Source organism: Haliotis cracherodii, unplaced genomic scaffold (genome assembly GCF_022045235.1).
Source record: "Haliotis cracherodii isolate W230 unplaced genomic scaffold, xgHalCrac1.p SCAF_4, whole genome shotgun sequence".
NCBI lineage: Eukaryota > Metazoa > Mollusca > Gastropoda > Lepetellida > Haliotidae > Haliotis > Haliotis cracherodii.
This window is the reverse complement of record NW_027266297.1, coordinates 62749028-62764703: the sequence shown is the minus strand read 5'-3', so window position 1 is coordinate 62764703 and position 15676 is coordinate 62749028. Positions and strand designations below refer to the sequence as shown.

General features: G+C 39.7%; 1 protein-coding gene across 1 annotated transcript; it reads left to right on the top strand.

Annotated features, from left to right (window-relative positions):
- The first annotated feature begins 1189 nt into the window (after positions 1–1189).
- LOC139480321 (uncharacterized) lies at positions 1190–2265 on the top strand. Its single transcript, XM_071263375.1, has one exon. It carries the CDS (start codon positions 1283–1285, stop codon positions 2243–2245), a length of 963 nt encoding a protein of 320 aa, XP_071119476.1. The 5' UTR covers positions 1190–1282; the 3' UTR covers positions 2246–2265.
- Positions 2266–15676: the final 13411 nt, after the last annotated feature.

Sequence of the window (15676 nt, the reverse complement as noted above, 5' to 3'; positions counted from 1 at the left end):
ACGAAAATAAGTTAATCTTTTGTAAAATGAGAAACAAGTATAAACATGTTTGCAGAACAGCAAAATCAAACTATCAATTTATGACACGAACAAAACTAAAGCTATCTCTATCTGATTCAACCACATTTTGTAAAGAGTTACGGAGTATATCAGGTCGTAGGGAAACAAAGCATAACATAAGTAAAGAGTGCTGGTTTGATCATTTTACAAACGTTTTTCAGTGTACAGATGTATTATATGCTGAAGTCGAATGTCAATGTGATGAAGATTTTATACTTGATGAGATTGACCAGTGTATTTTGGAGTCGCCGATTACCGACTCAGAAATCCACAAGGCTATAAATCGTTTAAAGAATGGCAAATCCCCTGGTGTTGATGACGTGGTCATTGAAATGTTAAAATGTTGTGAAAATGTAATAACTCCTTTCCTACGAAATTTGTTCAATAAGTTATTTGATTCTGGATTATTCCCTCAGAACTGGACGAAAGCTATTATCCTTCCACTACATAAGAAAGGTAACAAAAATTATCCAGATAACTTTAGAGGGATATCTCTATTTTGTACAATTAGTAAGGTTTACACAAGTGTCTTAAACTCTAGACTTACAAACTGGGCTAAGAAAAGAAGTAAATTACCCGAGACACAAGCAGGCTTTAGACAGGGATATTCTCCTGCTGACCACATATTCACGTTGTTAACAAATGTTTATCGAAAAGAAAAGGGAAATTATACGTTGCTTTTGTGGATTTTAAAAAAGCCTTTGATTCAGTAAATCATCTTAAACTATGGGAGTGTCTGCACGATGTAGGCTTGGGTGGAAAGATGATGAGAGCACTTAAGGGAATCTATGCCTCCGTGAAAGCGTGTGTGAGATGTAATGATAACATTTATACAGAATATTTTGATTGTCCTAACGGAGTTAAACAAGGCTGTATATTAAGCCCTCTATTATTTTCCTTTTTCATCAATGAACTGTCAAATGATGTTTCATCACATGGGAAACACGGCGTACAATTATTTCCTGACTTGTTTGAAATATTATTATTATTGTTTGCCGACGATGTCTCTGACACAGTAACTGGTTTACAGAACCAACTTAATATTCTTGATAACTTTGCAGATTCACATGGATTAACGGTTAATTTAGAAAAAATGAGTGTTGTTGTATTTAGAAGAGGAGGGCGGTTATCTGTTCATGAGAAATGGTTCTATAAAGGCAAACGTATTTCAACCGCCAACTCCTATAGATATCTTGGGTTTGTATTCTCATATACATCAAAGATGAACCAATGGGTTTCAGATCTAGCATCAAGGGGTAAACGAGCTTTAATGGAAATATTTCGCAATCTACGGAAGATTGGTTTTGTTGACACTTCAGTTTTCTTTAAAATATTTGATACTCAGATTCAACCTATTCTTTTATATGGTGCGGAAATATGGGGTGTAGACAGATTTGAACAAATAGAACAAGTGCATATGATGGCTTGTAAGAAGTTTCTTAACGTTGGTTTGCAAACCCCAAATGCTATTGTGTATGGGGAATGCGGTCGGTACCCACTACATGTAAATGCTATGTGTCGTTCTGTAAAGTATTGGCTAAAACTGATTGAAATAGACGAAGAGAGGATACCAAGAAAATCTTATAATATGCTTGTATATAACGTCAAGTGTGGTCGTCATAACTATGCTTCTTCTATTCGTTCCATATTATTTTCTCACGGATTCGGAGTAGTTTGGCTCAGACAAGCTGTTGGCGACAAACCATTATTCATGAATAGTTTTAAAAACGTTTTGATAAATATGTTCTACCAATCATGGAATAGTACTATCAAGGCTAGTTCTAGGTACATTCTGTATAAAGAATTTAAAAGTCTCCTGGAACCAGAAAAATACCTTTCCATTATTACTGAAATAAAATATCGAAATGTTTTGATAAGGCTTAGAGCCGGGCTACTAAGACTTAAGGTAAACGAAGGTAGATGGGCTGATATTGACTTACGTTTACGACTCTGCCCCATATGTGAAACAAGTATAGAGAATGAATATCATTTTACTTTAGAATGTGAATATTACAACGATATTAGACATCTGTATTTACCAACAACATTTTGCAATAATCCAAATATGCATAAATTTAAAACGCTACTGTCATCTTCGTGTAAACAATTACTTGGAAAACTATGTAAATACCTGTATTACAGCTATGAAAGAAGACGTAATTATGAAAAGCCTGTAAACCTGTAAATTTGTACCTGACATTACCTTTTTTCATGTACCACACTATTATATATATGTATTGTATATGGGCCAGTGGCCTTGGTACAAATAAAGACTTCTTCTTCTTGTAATAAAAGCATGAAACTTGGCATAGTAAGTAAAGACATTCCAAATATCTTCAGATATGGGACCACCCAAACAAATCCAATATGACTGCCAACTCCAATATGGCCGCCATGGAGGAATCAAATTATAGCATATCTTGTATGAACATGACGCAAAACCTAGATATATAGCCATATAAAGAAACTGTGCACGGAGAAAATATAGATATAAGGGCACACCGTATATATATGAAATATAGGTTTGAACACAGCAATTATTGGAGACATTCAAACGCTCATGCACGTGCCATGCGATATGACGTTATTGATGGGGGCCTATGGACGTTCAATGTGTTACTGCACGTGCATCCTGTGCAGCTGTACACAGCATGTGCAACTCAAAACTCGCTGTCACTTTGGAAAGCATGATCTGTGGTCATTCAAAAATCCAAAACTTCTCAGGCGCAGACACAAGCATGTCACGAGCAAATCATGCCAAGATTGACAGATACACAGCGTCATGAAGCCATTGGAATGATCCGAGCGGGAATGAGGCAACAACAGGTGGCAACACATTTCCAATGCCATCGTAACACGATATCGGCATTGGCGATGCGTTATCAGAACACAAATGACGTTGCCGACCACCCACGTTCAGGATGTCCCCGAGTAACGACGCCAAGACAGGACAGATGGATTCGAGTTAAACATCTCCGACACAGGTTCCAAGCGGCAGTAACGACGTCCCAGACAATTCCTGGACTGCGCCGTATCCATCCCAACACTTGTCAGGAATCGTTTACGTCAGTACGGGATTCGACCACGACGCCCTGTCATACGTCCCATCCTGACACACCGTCATCGAGTCAACCGTCTAAGATGGTGTCAAAATCATGTTCGCCAACCTCGAATATGGTGGAGAAATGTTGTCTTTACAGATGAATCGATCGCGAGGTTCAACATTTCCCACAGTGACGGGCGCCAACGTGTCTACCGGCGTTTGGGAGAACGTTATGCACGCAACTGTATTGTGGAGAGGAATCGTTTTGGAGGTGGCTCTGTGATGATTTGGGGTGGGTTACAGCACGGCACCGAACCCCTTTGGTGGTTGTTCAGGGCAATCTCACCGGTGATCAGAGATCAGATTCTCAGGCCTGTTGTCATTCCTTTCCTGCAACGTCATGGCCCGGGATTGACATTTCAACAGGACAACGCTCGTCCTCACACGGCTAGGGTCGCAATGGATTTTCTTCACCATAACAATGTCATGTTACTGCCATGGCCTGCAAATTCTCCAGATCTCTCCCCAATAGAGCATGTGTGGGATGAAATGGAGCGCCGTCTGCGTCGTCTTCCACATCCTCCAGATAACGTCCGTGACTTGGCACAGGATTTGAGGAGGATATGGCAGGCCATTCCACAGGCCTTCCATGCCCATTTGGTCGAGAACGAGAGACATGAAAAGTTGCAGGATGCATTGTCTGTACTCAGCTTTCTCTTAAATCCCCTTGATGGACCAAGGAGTGACGTACTTGATGACCCCGCTCCTGAGTTCTAGTCTTTGGTCCATGACACACCGTTGGCTAAATATAACATTGCTTTAGAATTGGGAAGAAGTAAGAATGTTAATAAAAATCCGGTAGTTGAACAGGCTATCCAACAACTTTGAAATACTTCATCAGGATCCGTTAGGGTGTGCAGTTTCTTTTTGATTACACTCGCATCAGCTGTCTCACGACTCAACTCACGATTTTGATCAGGTGGTCTATCTGCTGGAGAAATGAGATCAGTTCTCCACCTCCCAATTCCACTATCGGACCTCCAACATTTGGAGGATCAACATGCCAAGCATTGTGCCAACCATCCCTATAGTGAACACTCGAACACTTTGGGGATATTGTGCATCTCTATATTGATGATTTCAAATCTAAAGTCCGCGGCCCAAGGTGTCATATTCACAAGATGATTGGCACCCAGTTACACATGACTTCCTATAGTGTGAGACTTGCTTAATGCTACAAGGTACCACACAAAATTGCAGTCCTTATGCACTTGATTGACCTTATGATCTGAATTAGGACTATCACCTAAGTTTCCGCTCAGACCCATGAGTTAAATATTCGTAAACCAACAATTCTATGGGAACTCTCACAGCAGGCGCTTCACACAGATTCAGTTGATACCGAAATCAACACTTGTCAACAGAAGGGGTTCAGGAGATATGGTCTACCTCCGAAGAGGGACCAACTGTCTATGTACCTCCACAGTCATGTGCATCTGAACAGTCGTCACACCCTAGAGGGTCACCCATTCTCTCTACCAGCTCTTTGCCTTTCCGCTCAACTCCAAGTGAATTGAGAGACTATTGTCTTGACTTGTTGTTTATATGACCTAAAGTGGTGTTCATGTTTATAGTTACAAATTCACTTATTCTGGGTAATACCAGTTATTACAAATTACCTTTCATCAAGGAATTTGTTTTCACTCTCCAGAGAAAACATATCCAAGGCTTTGTGTACTTGTGTCCGTATGCAGTTCAAATGGTTTTGAGATATTAGCATATCCAAACACTGGTGGAAAGCGTCCTCTTGTGCTTATCCCCAATACTATTCCTGTTGAACCTCCGATTTGGCTATACTGTGCTTCTTTAAAGATGTCTTGGGCAGACGGTCTGATAGTGGTCTGGCAATCTTGGAGAATTTCCGATAATAACCAGCGAATCCAAGAAAGTGTCTTATCTCCTCTGGCTCTGGAGTGGTATGTGTTGGCCACTGTCTGATCTTATCAATCTTGTCTGGATCAGCTGATGATACGATATATCCAACATAACCTAACTTCGTACTTAAGAATTTGCAAGCTTACGTCGACATTCTTGAAGACGTCTGAAAACAAGCTCAAGCCATTCTACATTTTTCTGATAGTTCTTAGAAAAGATTATGAGATTATCCAAATTTATCAGGCAAATCTTCTAGTGGAGTCCTTCCAAACATCTTCCATAAGTTCTTGGTATGTGGCTGGAACGTTAGATAATCCAAAAGGCACTCTATAATATTCATAAAACCCTAGCGGACCAACTGTAACAACTGTCGTCTGTTTATGTTCTTCTGCCATCTCAACCTGATGGTATCCGTTTTTCATGTCAAGAACAGAGAAGTATTTCTTTCCTCACAGACAATCAAGAAGTTTTTCATTTCGCGGAAGTGCATAACTGTCCTTGACCGCTTAACCAAGACAGCATTAGAGGCCCATGGGCTATGTGAAGGTCGGATAACTACAGCAGACAAATCATCTTGAAGATGGCTCTTTACTTCACTATGCCAGGGGGAATTAGACGGTGTCTCTGTTTAAAATGGAAGTCTATCCTGTGTTCAACCATAGTTGAGTGTCCTAAATCGTCATCCCTTTTGGAGAAAATGATTTTAAACTTCATGATAAGTTCAAGTGCCTGTGATATCCCCTCTCTTGTTTATCCATCCTGTTCAACTTCCACTCGTTCCACTATAGTTACCGAGTGTGGACCAGACCATCCAGTGATTTACATCATGAACATCGATCCAGGCAAGTGGGATCGATGACATGCATCAACCAAGTCAGCGAGCCTGACCACCCGATCTCGTTAGTCGCCTTTTACGACAAGCATAGTCGCCTTTTACGGCATGCATGTGTTGCTGAAGACCTATTCTACCCCGGAATCTTCACGGGTCGTACATCACTTAAAATCATTGATAACACTAGGCGATGTCTGGTTCTCCTGATAAAACACGCCACTCACACAATTTGAGCCGACCAGTCCTTGTCTTAGCCCATTAATGCCGAGCGCCAGACAGGGTAACAAGAAGTACCATCTTTTAACGTCTTTTGGCATGACGAGGCCAGGGCTCGGACCCCGGACCTTCCGCTCTCCAGGCGGACGTTCTACCACGGAGGCGGTAAAGTGGCGGTTTGAATTTCCACTGAGAACCTCGATGTCACTGAGAACGACTTGGAGGCTTCCAATATGACCTATTAGAAACGGAAAATGATTTTCATAATATTGCATCTGGTATCAGTAAGTAGTGAGCGAGTTAGTTTTAACATTATTTTAGCTTGACTGAGGACGAGTCATTCACATGCCAGTGGAAAGTTAAAAGTGGCGCAGTACTTACGTACCTACCTAGTGACAAAAATATTGTGATGCATAAACTAGATAACCCTACATTAATACACCCTTTTTTCTGAATGTTCAAAGTCGTATTCTTGGTTTTGTAGTGACACCACCAAAAAGTTATCATAAATCTCTCATTAGAACATCCATTATGGTGAGTCAATATGGTTTGTCACCACTTTTGGCAATATTCTAGTAATATCACGCAAGGCGACACAACAAATATGTTTCACATATTGAGCTACGTTGGAAATCGAACCCAGGTCTTCGGCATGACGTGCGAATGCTTTATTTGTTTGTTTGATTGTTGATTAACGCCGCACTCAGCAATATTCCTGCTGTATGACGGCGGTCTACAAATAATCGGAGTGGACCAGACAATCCAGTGATTGACATCATGAGCATCGATGTCAATCACTAGATTGTCTTTATCCGCTTTGTTATCAACTGCCCTGATCACATTAGAGATCTAATGCAAAGGTAGATATTAACAAATTCTGATATCTCTTATCCATGTTTTGTTTGATTGTTGCACTCAGCAATATCCCAGCTATATGTAGGCTGTCTGTAAATAATCGAGTCTGGACCAGACAATCCAGTGATTGACATCATGAGCATCGATCCACGCAATTGGGATACGATGACATGCATCAACCAAGTCAGCGAGTCTGACCACCCGATCTCGTTAGTTGCCTTTTACGACAAGCATAGTCGCCTTTTACGGCAAGCATGTGTTGCTGAAGACCTATTCTACCCCGGATCTTCACGGGTCGCGAATTGCTGATAATAGTGTGGGCGGGGTTGAACATGAGATTGAAATGCTTGACATTTGTCTCGTTGCTTGTGTCGATTATTGCGCTGAACGATTCCATTCATTTTGAACAGTTGTCTTGTGTTAATGAGCAGTGTGGGAAGTTATTGTTGTTGTCTTTGTTTACTTTTAAGAATTAACTAGCATAATTTTTGCATTTATGGAGGTATAAACGAAGCGGATTTACGTAAAGTGCACACCTCTAGAAAGGCCAAACATAATTATAGTAGTCAGTTCTTAAATAAACGGACATAAACAGAAACAGTATAAAAAACAATACAAAGTGAATGTGTCTAATACACATTTATTGAAAAGAAAGCAGTCAGAAAAATGTAAAAGTCAGGTTAAAATTCACATTGATGGCACTCGAATATGCGCACATGAAACATATAAAAGAATAACCATATGATATCCCCGGGGGCACAATGAGGTAAGCAGCAGCTGACAATCTGTTGAATCAAAATCTGTCTCTTGACTTTTTCCCCGTTATTCTTATGATATATTGATTATCGTTTCGACATGGACACACTTAAAACGACTTAACAATAGCTTTACTGTCATCAGCTCACATTAATCTCGTAATCAGAGCTCTTAATAAGAAGTCCATTTGTTGGTTGGTTCTACTTTGCTTCGAAAATGGGATACGTAATGGCAATTGGGGATACCTATAAGTTTTTAATTCATGTACCCTGGAATTATCCACATCAGGCTGGAAATAGAAGAATTTGTGTTAACATAATATAGTTAAAATATAGTATACAGCATACCTTTGATTATTGTTGTTCATTTTCGTTTTGTGTGAAAGGATATTAGTAACATATTTTAATTTTAGACAGAACTGTACACTGCAGAAGAAACGTTTTCCAAAATAACATCCAAATCTTTCTATGCATACTACTCCGGTTTAGAAATCCATACCAACAAAACTAAGATAGTGCGGGACAGTTCACGGTGAAACACAACAACATACCTTTTCCCAAATGGAAACTATACTGGTACACTTATCCATAACTAAGCGCCAATGATTAAAATGAATAACAATTAAAAAATAAAAAGTGCTATAGTTATAATAAACATGTTCTAAAAGAAATATAATTCCTTTTGGAAGAGATCATTTCCTAATCTAAATGTGAATAACATCAACATTATTGAAATAATTGTAAAAACAAATACAAAAGTGAAAAGAACTTTTGTATTAAAAATAGCTGTGAAGGAGGTAAACTAGCATCATATTGTGTGTTACCTTTGTCATGATATTACGACGTCATTGTACCAGTGCAGACTGGCCAACTAACTATTTAAGTTTTATCTGAAAACTACATTTAACAACGAGCTATGATAAATAAGAAAACTGATTTATGCGCAAAACATTGCATGGAGCAACACGAAAAGAAAACGTTCTTTTCATGAACAATATTTCCTCAAAAACGTTATTGTTTTCTTATAACGTGAAAACAAAAGTAGTTACCCGAAGAACGATAATGTCTGGATTATATGTACTGAATTACTGATTACTGATTATATATCTGGTTAGTTGTTTTACGCCGAACTCGGCAATATTCCAGCTATATGACGGCGGTCTGTAAATAATCGAGTCTGGACCAGATAATCCAGTGATTGATATCATGAGCATCGATCCACGCAATTGGGACCGATGACATGTATCAACCAAGTCAGCGAGCCTGATCACCCGATCCCGTTAGTCGCCTTTTACGACAAGCATAGTCGCCTTTTACGGCAAGCATGGGTTGCTGAAGACCTATTCTACCCAGGATCTTCACGGGTCCGGAAATATGTAGTTTTCAAAGGAATTCCGTCCGTCCTTCCTTTGTGCGACTCGAAAACGAATGCATAGATTCATTTTAAACTTCGTGAATACTTTCTCTATCAATAGTGTGTATATGTTTATTTTCTGAAAAGATACGATTTTCACATGTTTTAAACATTGAATTTTGTTTTAATTAACATCTGTGCGACTAATAAATTTAACATTTACTCATGGATTATTTTCCAATTGGGGGTAGTTTCAGTACCAGTAGTAGAGGTGCAGTGCAAAGTTTGACTTCGATAATGGATGTTTCATTTTTCATGTCAAGTACCGTATCCGGCCAAGCTTGTCGATGATGCACCAGTGCATCTTTGAATCATGCCATTACCAGGGTATGAAACTCCCAAAAATTTCCGCCAGACCACAGGACTGTCTAGCTGAAATACTTGCCAGCCCTGACCAAAACCTGCCTGCCCACTATAATCATATGTTTCTCAGGATAATTTAATTAAAAATATGAAAACTGATTGCTTGTAGCATAAGCGCATCGCTAAATGTTAGGTTGTCTAAAAGCTAACGGGGTTTCTTTTTGGTTACATTTTATCATTCATCTTTACATGTGAATTAATGCTTATCATCGGGAATTATTTAGAATATTGTCACATATGAAATATAACCCGACCGTCGGGCAGGGGGATTTGAAAATCTGGCAGCCCGAGTTGAAATCAACCCGTCTCGGACGGTCGGGCAGGCAGGTATTTCGAACACTGCCATTATTATGATATATCATTGTGCTTTTTAAGAGAAACTGGCTCAAACATTTAAGAAGTTCTCTTCTGTTGATGTTGGAGTTGAGATGGGGGTATAAGGGGGCCCTGCTCACTTTTTGCCTTGTTTGCAGTTTGTTTTTAAATATTGAATAGTTATAAACAATTCGCAGTTGATTACAGGACTCTAGTTCAATAAAAATTGTATTTGGAAATTAACATCACAGTGAACAGTTTCTACGACAAACGACAAAGGCGGAGAACATACTCTGCAGCCAGTTGGTATGGGCGCGAAACTGTCCGCATATCAGATGTCTTTTAAAGAATCATTTCTTTTCGTTAACAACTGAAACGATCTCCTCTCCATATCTTAGTAAACAATGCTTTTAATGACACACCTACATAAATAATAATTCATTTACACAATAATTTTGAATATGAACGCTAAACTATTTTCAAAAGTGATCAAGCAACTATATGCAGAATAGAGCGTCATGCCAAATGTCGCAATTCAAGATTGACTGCATGCACATCTTGGTTAACAAGGTTTTCAATGACACACATACATGCATATCAATGTTTATACACAATCATTTTAAATATGACCCGAAACTATTTGCAAAATTTATCAATCAACAATATGCAGACCAGAACATCTTGCAAAATGTCTAAACCGAAGATTTACTGTATGCTTATCTTAGTAAATATTGTTTTCAATGCCAAACCTACATAAGTATCAATTTATGTACACAATAATTTCAAATATGACACTGAACTATTTAAAAAACATTATGAATAAAAAATATGCAGACCAGAGCATCTTGCAAAAAGTCGAAATTCAAAATTAACTGTTTGCATATCTTAGTAAACAATGTTGTTTAATGAGGTGAGGTGAGGTGAATTGGGTTTAACGTCGCGTCCAAATTTATCGCACTTATATAGCGACGTGCATGTACATGTGTGTGTTTGTATGGCTGCTTGTTCTAGTCCGGACTGATGCCGATTTATAGTGCTAGCTCACTGAGATACCATGCCGCAGTTTAACATGAATACCCCACTCAGACACAGTATACTGACTCCGAGCCGACCAGTCCTTTTAGCCCCTTAATGCCGAGCGCCAGACAGGGTAACAACAAGTACCATCTTTTAACGTCTTTTGGAATGACGCGGTCGGGGATCGAACCCCAGACCTTCCGCTCTCCGGGCGGACGCTCTACCACAAGACCACGGAGGCGGTCTGTTTAATGACGAAACCTACATGAATATAAATTTATTGCAAAATGTCTTAACCGAAGATTTACTGTATGCTTATCTTACTGAAAAAAAGGTTTTCAATGACACACGCTCATAAATATCAATCGGATCACACAATAATTCTAAATATGTCCTATAAACATTTATCATAAATCAACTATATGCAGACCTGAGCATTTTGCAAAATGTCGAAATTCAAGACTTACTGTACGCATAACTTAGTATTAAAGGTTTTGAATTATAACATACGTACATAAATATCAATCTAATCACACAAAAATTCTAAATTTGTAACCTCGCAAACCGTTCCGAAATACACATACTTTGAAGTAAGGCAACGCAAAGCTACCTTCCAATTTACTTTTCAGAATACCGTACATTTATGTACGTCAAATCTATGCTGAAACATTCATTTTACTGAAAGTAAAACAATTTTACAGCATCGTTGTTGCGACCAAAATAATGGGATATCAGTAATAGGCGGAATACAGTGACAGTAACTAAGGAGCAACGTTGTCCCCAGTGAGGGAAATGAAAGAAACCGTATTTCCGACTTTCGAGTTAGTAATTATTCTCTTTCTCACCCATAATCTAATTTACTGCAAACGTCTGTTGATCCAATGCCTAACGTTGGAAATTTCTAGCGGCTGTCACCCCAAAAAAATGTATCCCTGTATCACTTACACTGATACAAACACAATATGCAGTACATAATTAACGTGCTGTTGCATATTATTCAATTACTTTATCAAATGCAGGCTAACAATCTCAGAACATCGGCGAGTGCGAGAATGTCATCCGAAATGAGCCAGACCTGTTGACGTAACGTTACAGCGGCTCAGTAAGCAAGTATGTAAGTTTTGAACATGAACAAGTTGATGCCAGGCATGCAACACTAGTCAGTGATGGATGGATGGGTGGAATATGTATCCAGTTGCAGTTATTTACTCGATTTCAGAATCCGGAATTATGACACGTCTTCTTCAATAACATCAAGTCCATCACAGGCTGAAAGAACGAAAGATTGAAAAGTGTTACCGTCGACCAATTTAAAACTCGAGTTATTTATAACAAAAATTCCCAAGAGGATTACAGAACATTTAATATCGTCTACCTGGATTCCCGTATAGTTTAATAAGAAAATAATATAAGCCTATAATAAGTATAGGAATTAAGCAAAGGTGCATTGTTGGCCAGATAGTGATTACCTGTAACTCTGGGTGACATTTTTAGATATTTCCGTGGTTTCTAAGAACCTCTTGTGACGACAATGGCATGAATAGTAAACCATGATTCTTAGATTATTGTGCCATGTATATAGGGTGACATTTTAACCACCCTGTGCATAAATGAGAGGTATAAGTACTACCTAGTACTGCCTAAAAGAACAAAAAATACAATTTAAACGGTAAATAAACATGTCTGGTGATTTTTTATTTCAAATTTCGAATTTGTACTGACCAAGTTTCTCATCACCTGTTCGTTTACCGGAATTCGCTGAAGGGGTAGATCTACGGTATAATTATTTTCTGCGCTTGACATTCGAATTTTTATTCTCCCAAATACTGAATCCGCTAGAGGGGGCGGGGAGGGGGGAGGGGGCCCATTATACATGGGTGCGCAATACAAGACCATACATGACCGATTCCGGGGTGTAATAGGTCTTCAGCAACCGTAAGGCGACTATGCTTGTCGTAAGTGTAAGAGGCGACTAATGGGATCGGGTTGTCAGGCTCGCTGACTTGGTTGATGCATGTCATCGATCCCAATTGCGTGGATCGATGCTCATGATATCAATCACTTTGTTGTCTGGTCCAGACTCGATTATTTTACAGACCGCCGTCATATAGCTGGAATATTGCTGAGTGCGGCGTTAAACAACAAACCAACCAAGCAACCAATTTTCATCGTCTCTATAGTTGTTGGCGAGTGTCATCAAATCATGTCCATCATTTCAACAAACAATTATTTTACGATTAAATAGTAGTTGGAATAACCTGAGTTTGAATGATGTGGTCTTACATACCCTCACAAGGGGAAATTAATACGCTACTTCAATCCCTATTTTGGTTACAACCACAAACAATCTCAGTAACAAATTAGACACAACTTATATTGTGTTTGTTTGTGTGTTTGTTTGTTGTTTAACGCAGCACTCAGAAATACTTCAGCTATATGACGGAGGTCTGTAAATAATCAAGTCAGGACCAGACAATACTGTGATTGATATCATGAGCATCGATTCGCATAATTGGGATACGATAACCTGCAATAATAAAGTCACCGAGGGTGACCACCCGATCCCGTTTGTCGCCTCGTACGACAAGTATGGGTTGCTGAAGACCTATTCTGAACCAGATCTTCACGAGTTACTTAGATTGTGAAAAGTTACCAAAAGTACATCAATTCTAAATGATCAATTAATGCCATTTGCCCTTTTAAAAAAACAATAACTAAATGAGAACGTATATTAAGAAAGATGCTTTTATCGATGAAACATTGACATACGTACTTATCCCTTGTGATGGAAAATCAACACAATCAGGCAGGAAATGCTTGACGATGATTCTTTCATCGCGAGGGACATAGAACGGAGGATCCCCTCCTTTCAATACTCACGTGTGTATCGTGAATGGCCAATACCACATCGCCGCATGATAAGTTCATAACAACTTCAAATTTGGCCAGGCAACCCAAATAGTTGTAGCCGATAGTTAGTTTTATTGCGCGTAATATACTGAACCGCAAAGGAAACGTCACCATGGATAGATATATGAGAAACCTTATTTGTCCAAAGCTGTAAACATGCTTTGAGACTAAAGATGAAACCATTCTGCTGAAGGAAGTCTCTTGTTGCTCTCGCAGTGTGGGCACGGGCGTTATCATGCTGAAACTCGGTGTTGCGGCGACGTGCCAAATGAGGTCTGGCCTGTGGTCTCAAGACTTGATCAATGTGCCAAGCCGCTGTGACACCATCGCCTCCGCCTGGACCGATGTCCTGGAAGACCACAGGGCAGACCATCTGTGCAAGACCTATTCCACCCCACCCCATGAGTCTCTCTCAACAACACAAGCATCCGAATAACGTTCTCCATGGCGTCGCCAGACTCTCTCTTTGCCATCTGCTGTTGAGATACAGTAACGGCTCTCGTCTGAGAAGAGGACTCTTCTCCGCTGCTGTTTGCGCGAATGCTCGTGCTGTGTTGCCCACTAAAGACTGTCACGGGGATGACGTGGTGTCAGAATGAGTCCTCGGTGTGGCCTGTGACAGTGGAGGTGTCTGCTTGTCAATCGTCGAAGCACGGTGTCCGCACTAATGTTTGGCTGGTGTGTCCCCATGGTCTGTCGAGCAGTTTCTGCAGCAGTATTAAAGCGATCTTGAAGATGCTGCCGCTCAATCTGACGATCCTGACATCGGGTGGTGACCCTAGGTCTTCCACCACGTGGTCGGTCATCTGCAGTGTTGGTGGTCTGGTACCGATGCTGCAACATGTATATGGTCCTTACGTGGATTTGAAATGCATTGGCTTCTTGCCGGGCGGTTTGTCCAGCTTGCAATCGTCCAAGGGCTTGGTGTCGCTGGTTTCGTGTCAATCTTGGCATGTGGTAGCAATTCAATAACGAATGAATGTTATCCGATCTGGGTGGACAAAAAACGGGGGAACGCATGTGCATTTCAGTTTGCACGGAACTCGGTTTTATTGTCATCTGCTTTGTTTTTTTATCATCAAATTTATTTTTTTCCGCACAAGGTAATGTTAAATCGTAAGAACTTTGACAAAAAATACCCAGATATTTAAATTATAACTTCTCATGCAATGTTACCTCGAGTGACGTTTCTTTTGCGTTTTAGTATATATTTATACATGTTTTGGATAAGAAGTGGTGGGTCAGAGGTATCTGTTAATCTAGTTTACAACGGTCTGGATCCAACGATGGTGGCGCGGCCAACAGCGTCATTATCCTGGGATCCATCTGAGAATATTGGTTTGTAAGTAGAATATGTACTTCGTAACTGATTATATTGTTGTTAATGCTATACTTTATTTGTTTTTTTTATTTCTTTAGTTCGGTAAATGTCTAAGTGCGGCTTTACCATTAGTATCCTCTATGTCCAGGGTTTGCATTTCAGTAATCGTACACTGTGTCCATTCACGTGGTTCCTGCGATCTTAAATTCCCTGCCCTTCATATTCATTAGCTAATTGATTTACTACGCTACCAAGGCTAACGGACCAACCAGAATGCGAGTTACAAACTATCCTCTATGGTCGGTTAGCTCCTTCAACAATCTGACAGTCAGTCATAATGATTACGAAATAGAAATTAAACACTGAAAACCTGACTGACACGCAAGAGGAAGGCCTAAACCTAAAAAAAATTATTTGAAGGACGGGATGTCTTCATGTCTGGCGGGGACTTTCCAAAACACATGCTTATGATATATATGTTTCTGAATATATGCATATGAAAAGGGGTTTGTCCTTTACATATGTACAAGTCTATTTGTCTGCTGCTGGACATTTCACTAACTTGGTAGCATTTAACCAAGACAGTAAAACTGGCTACTTCTGTTTCAACATCTCTTTTACTGTGGACTTTCTGAATAGG

Bases quoted from the DNA above. Each gene is read 5' to 3' on its own strand.
- LOC139480321 (XM_071263375.1), top strand. From the start codon at position 1,283: ATGAACCAATGGGTTTCAGATCTAGCATCAAGGGGTAAACGAGCTTTA.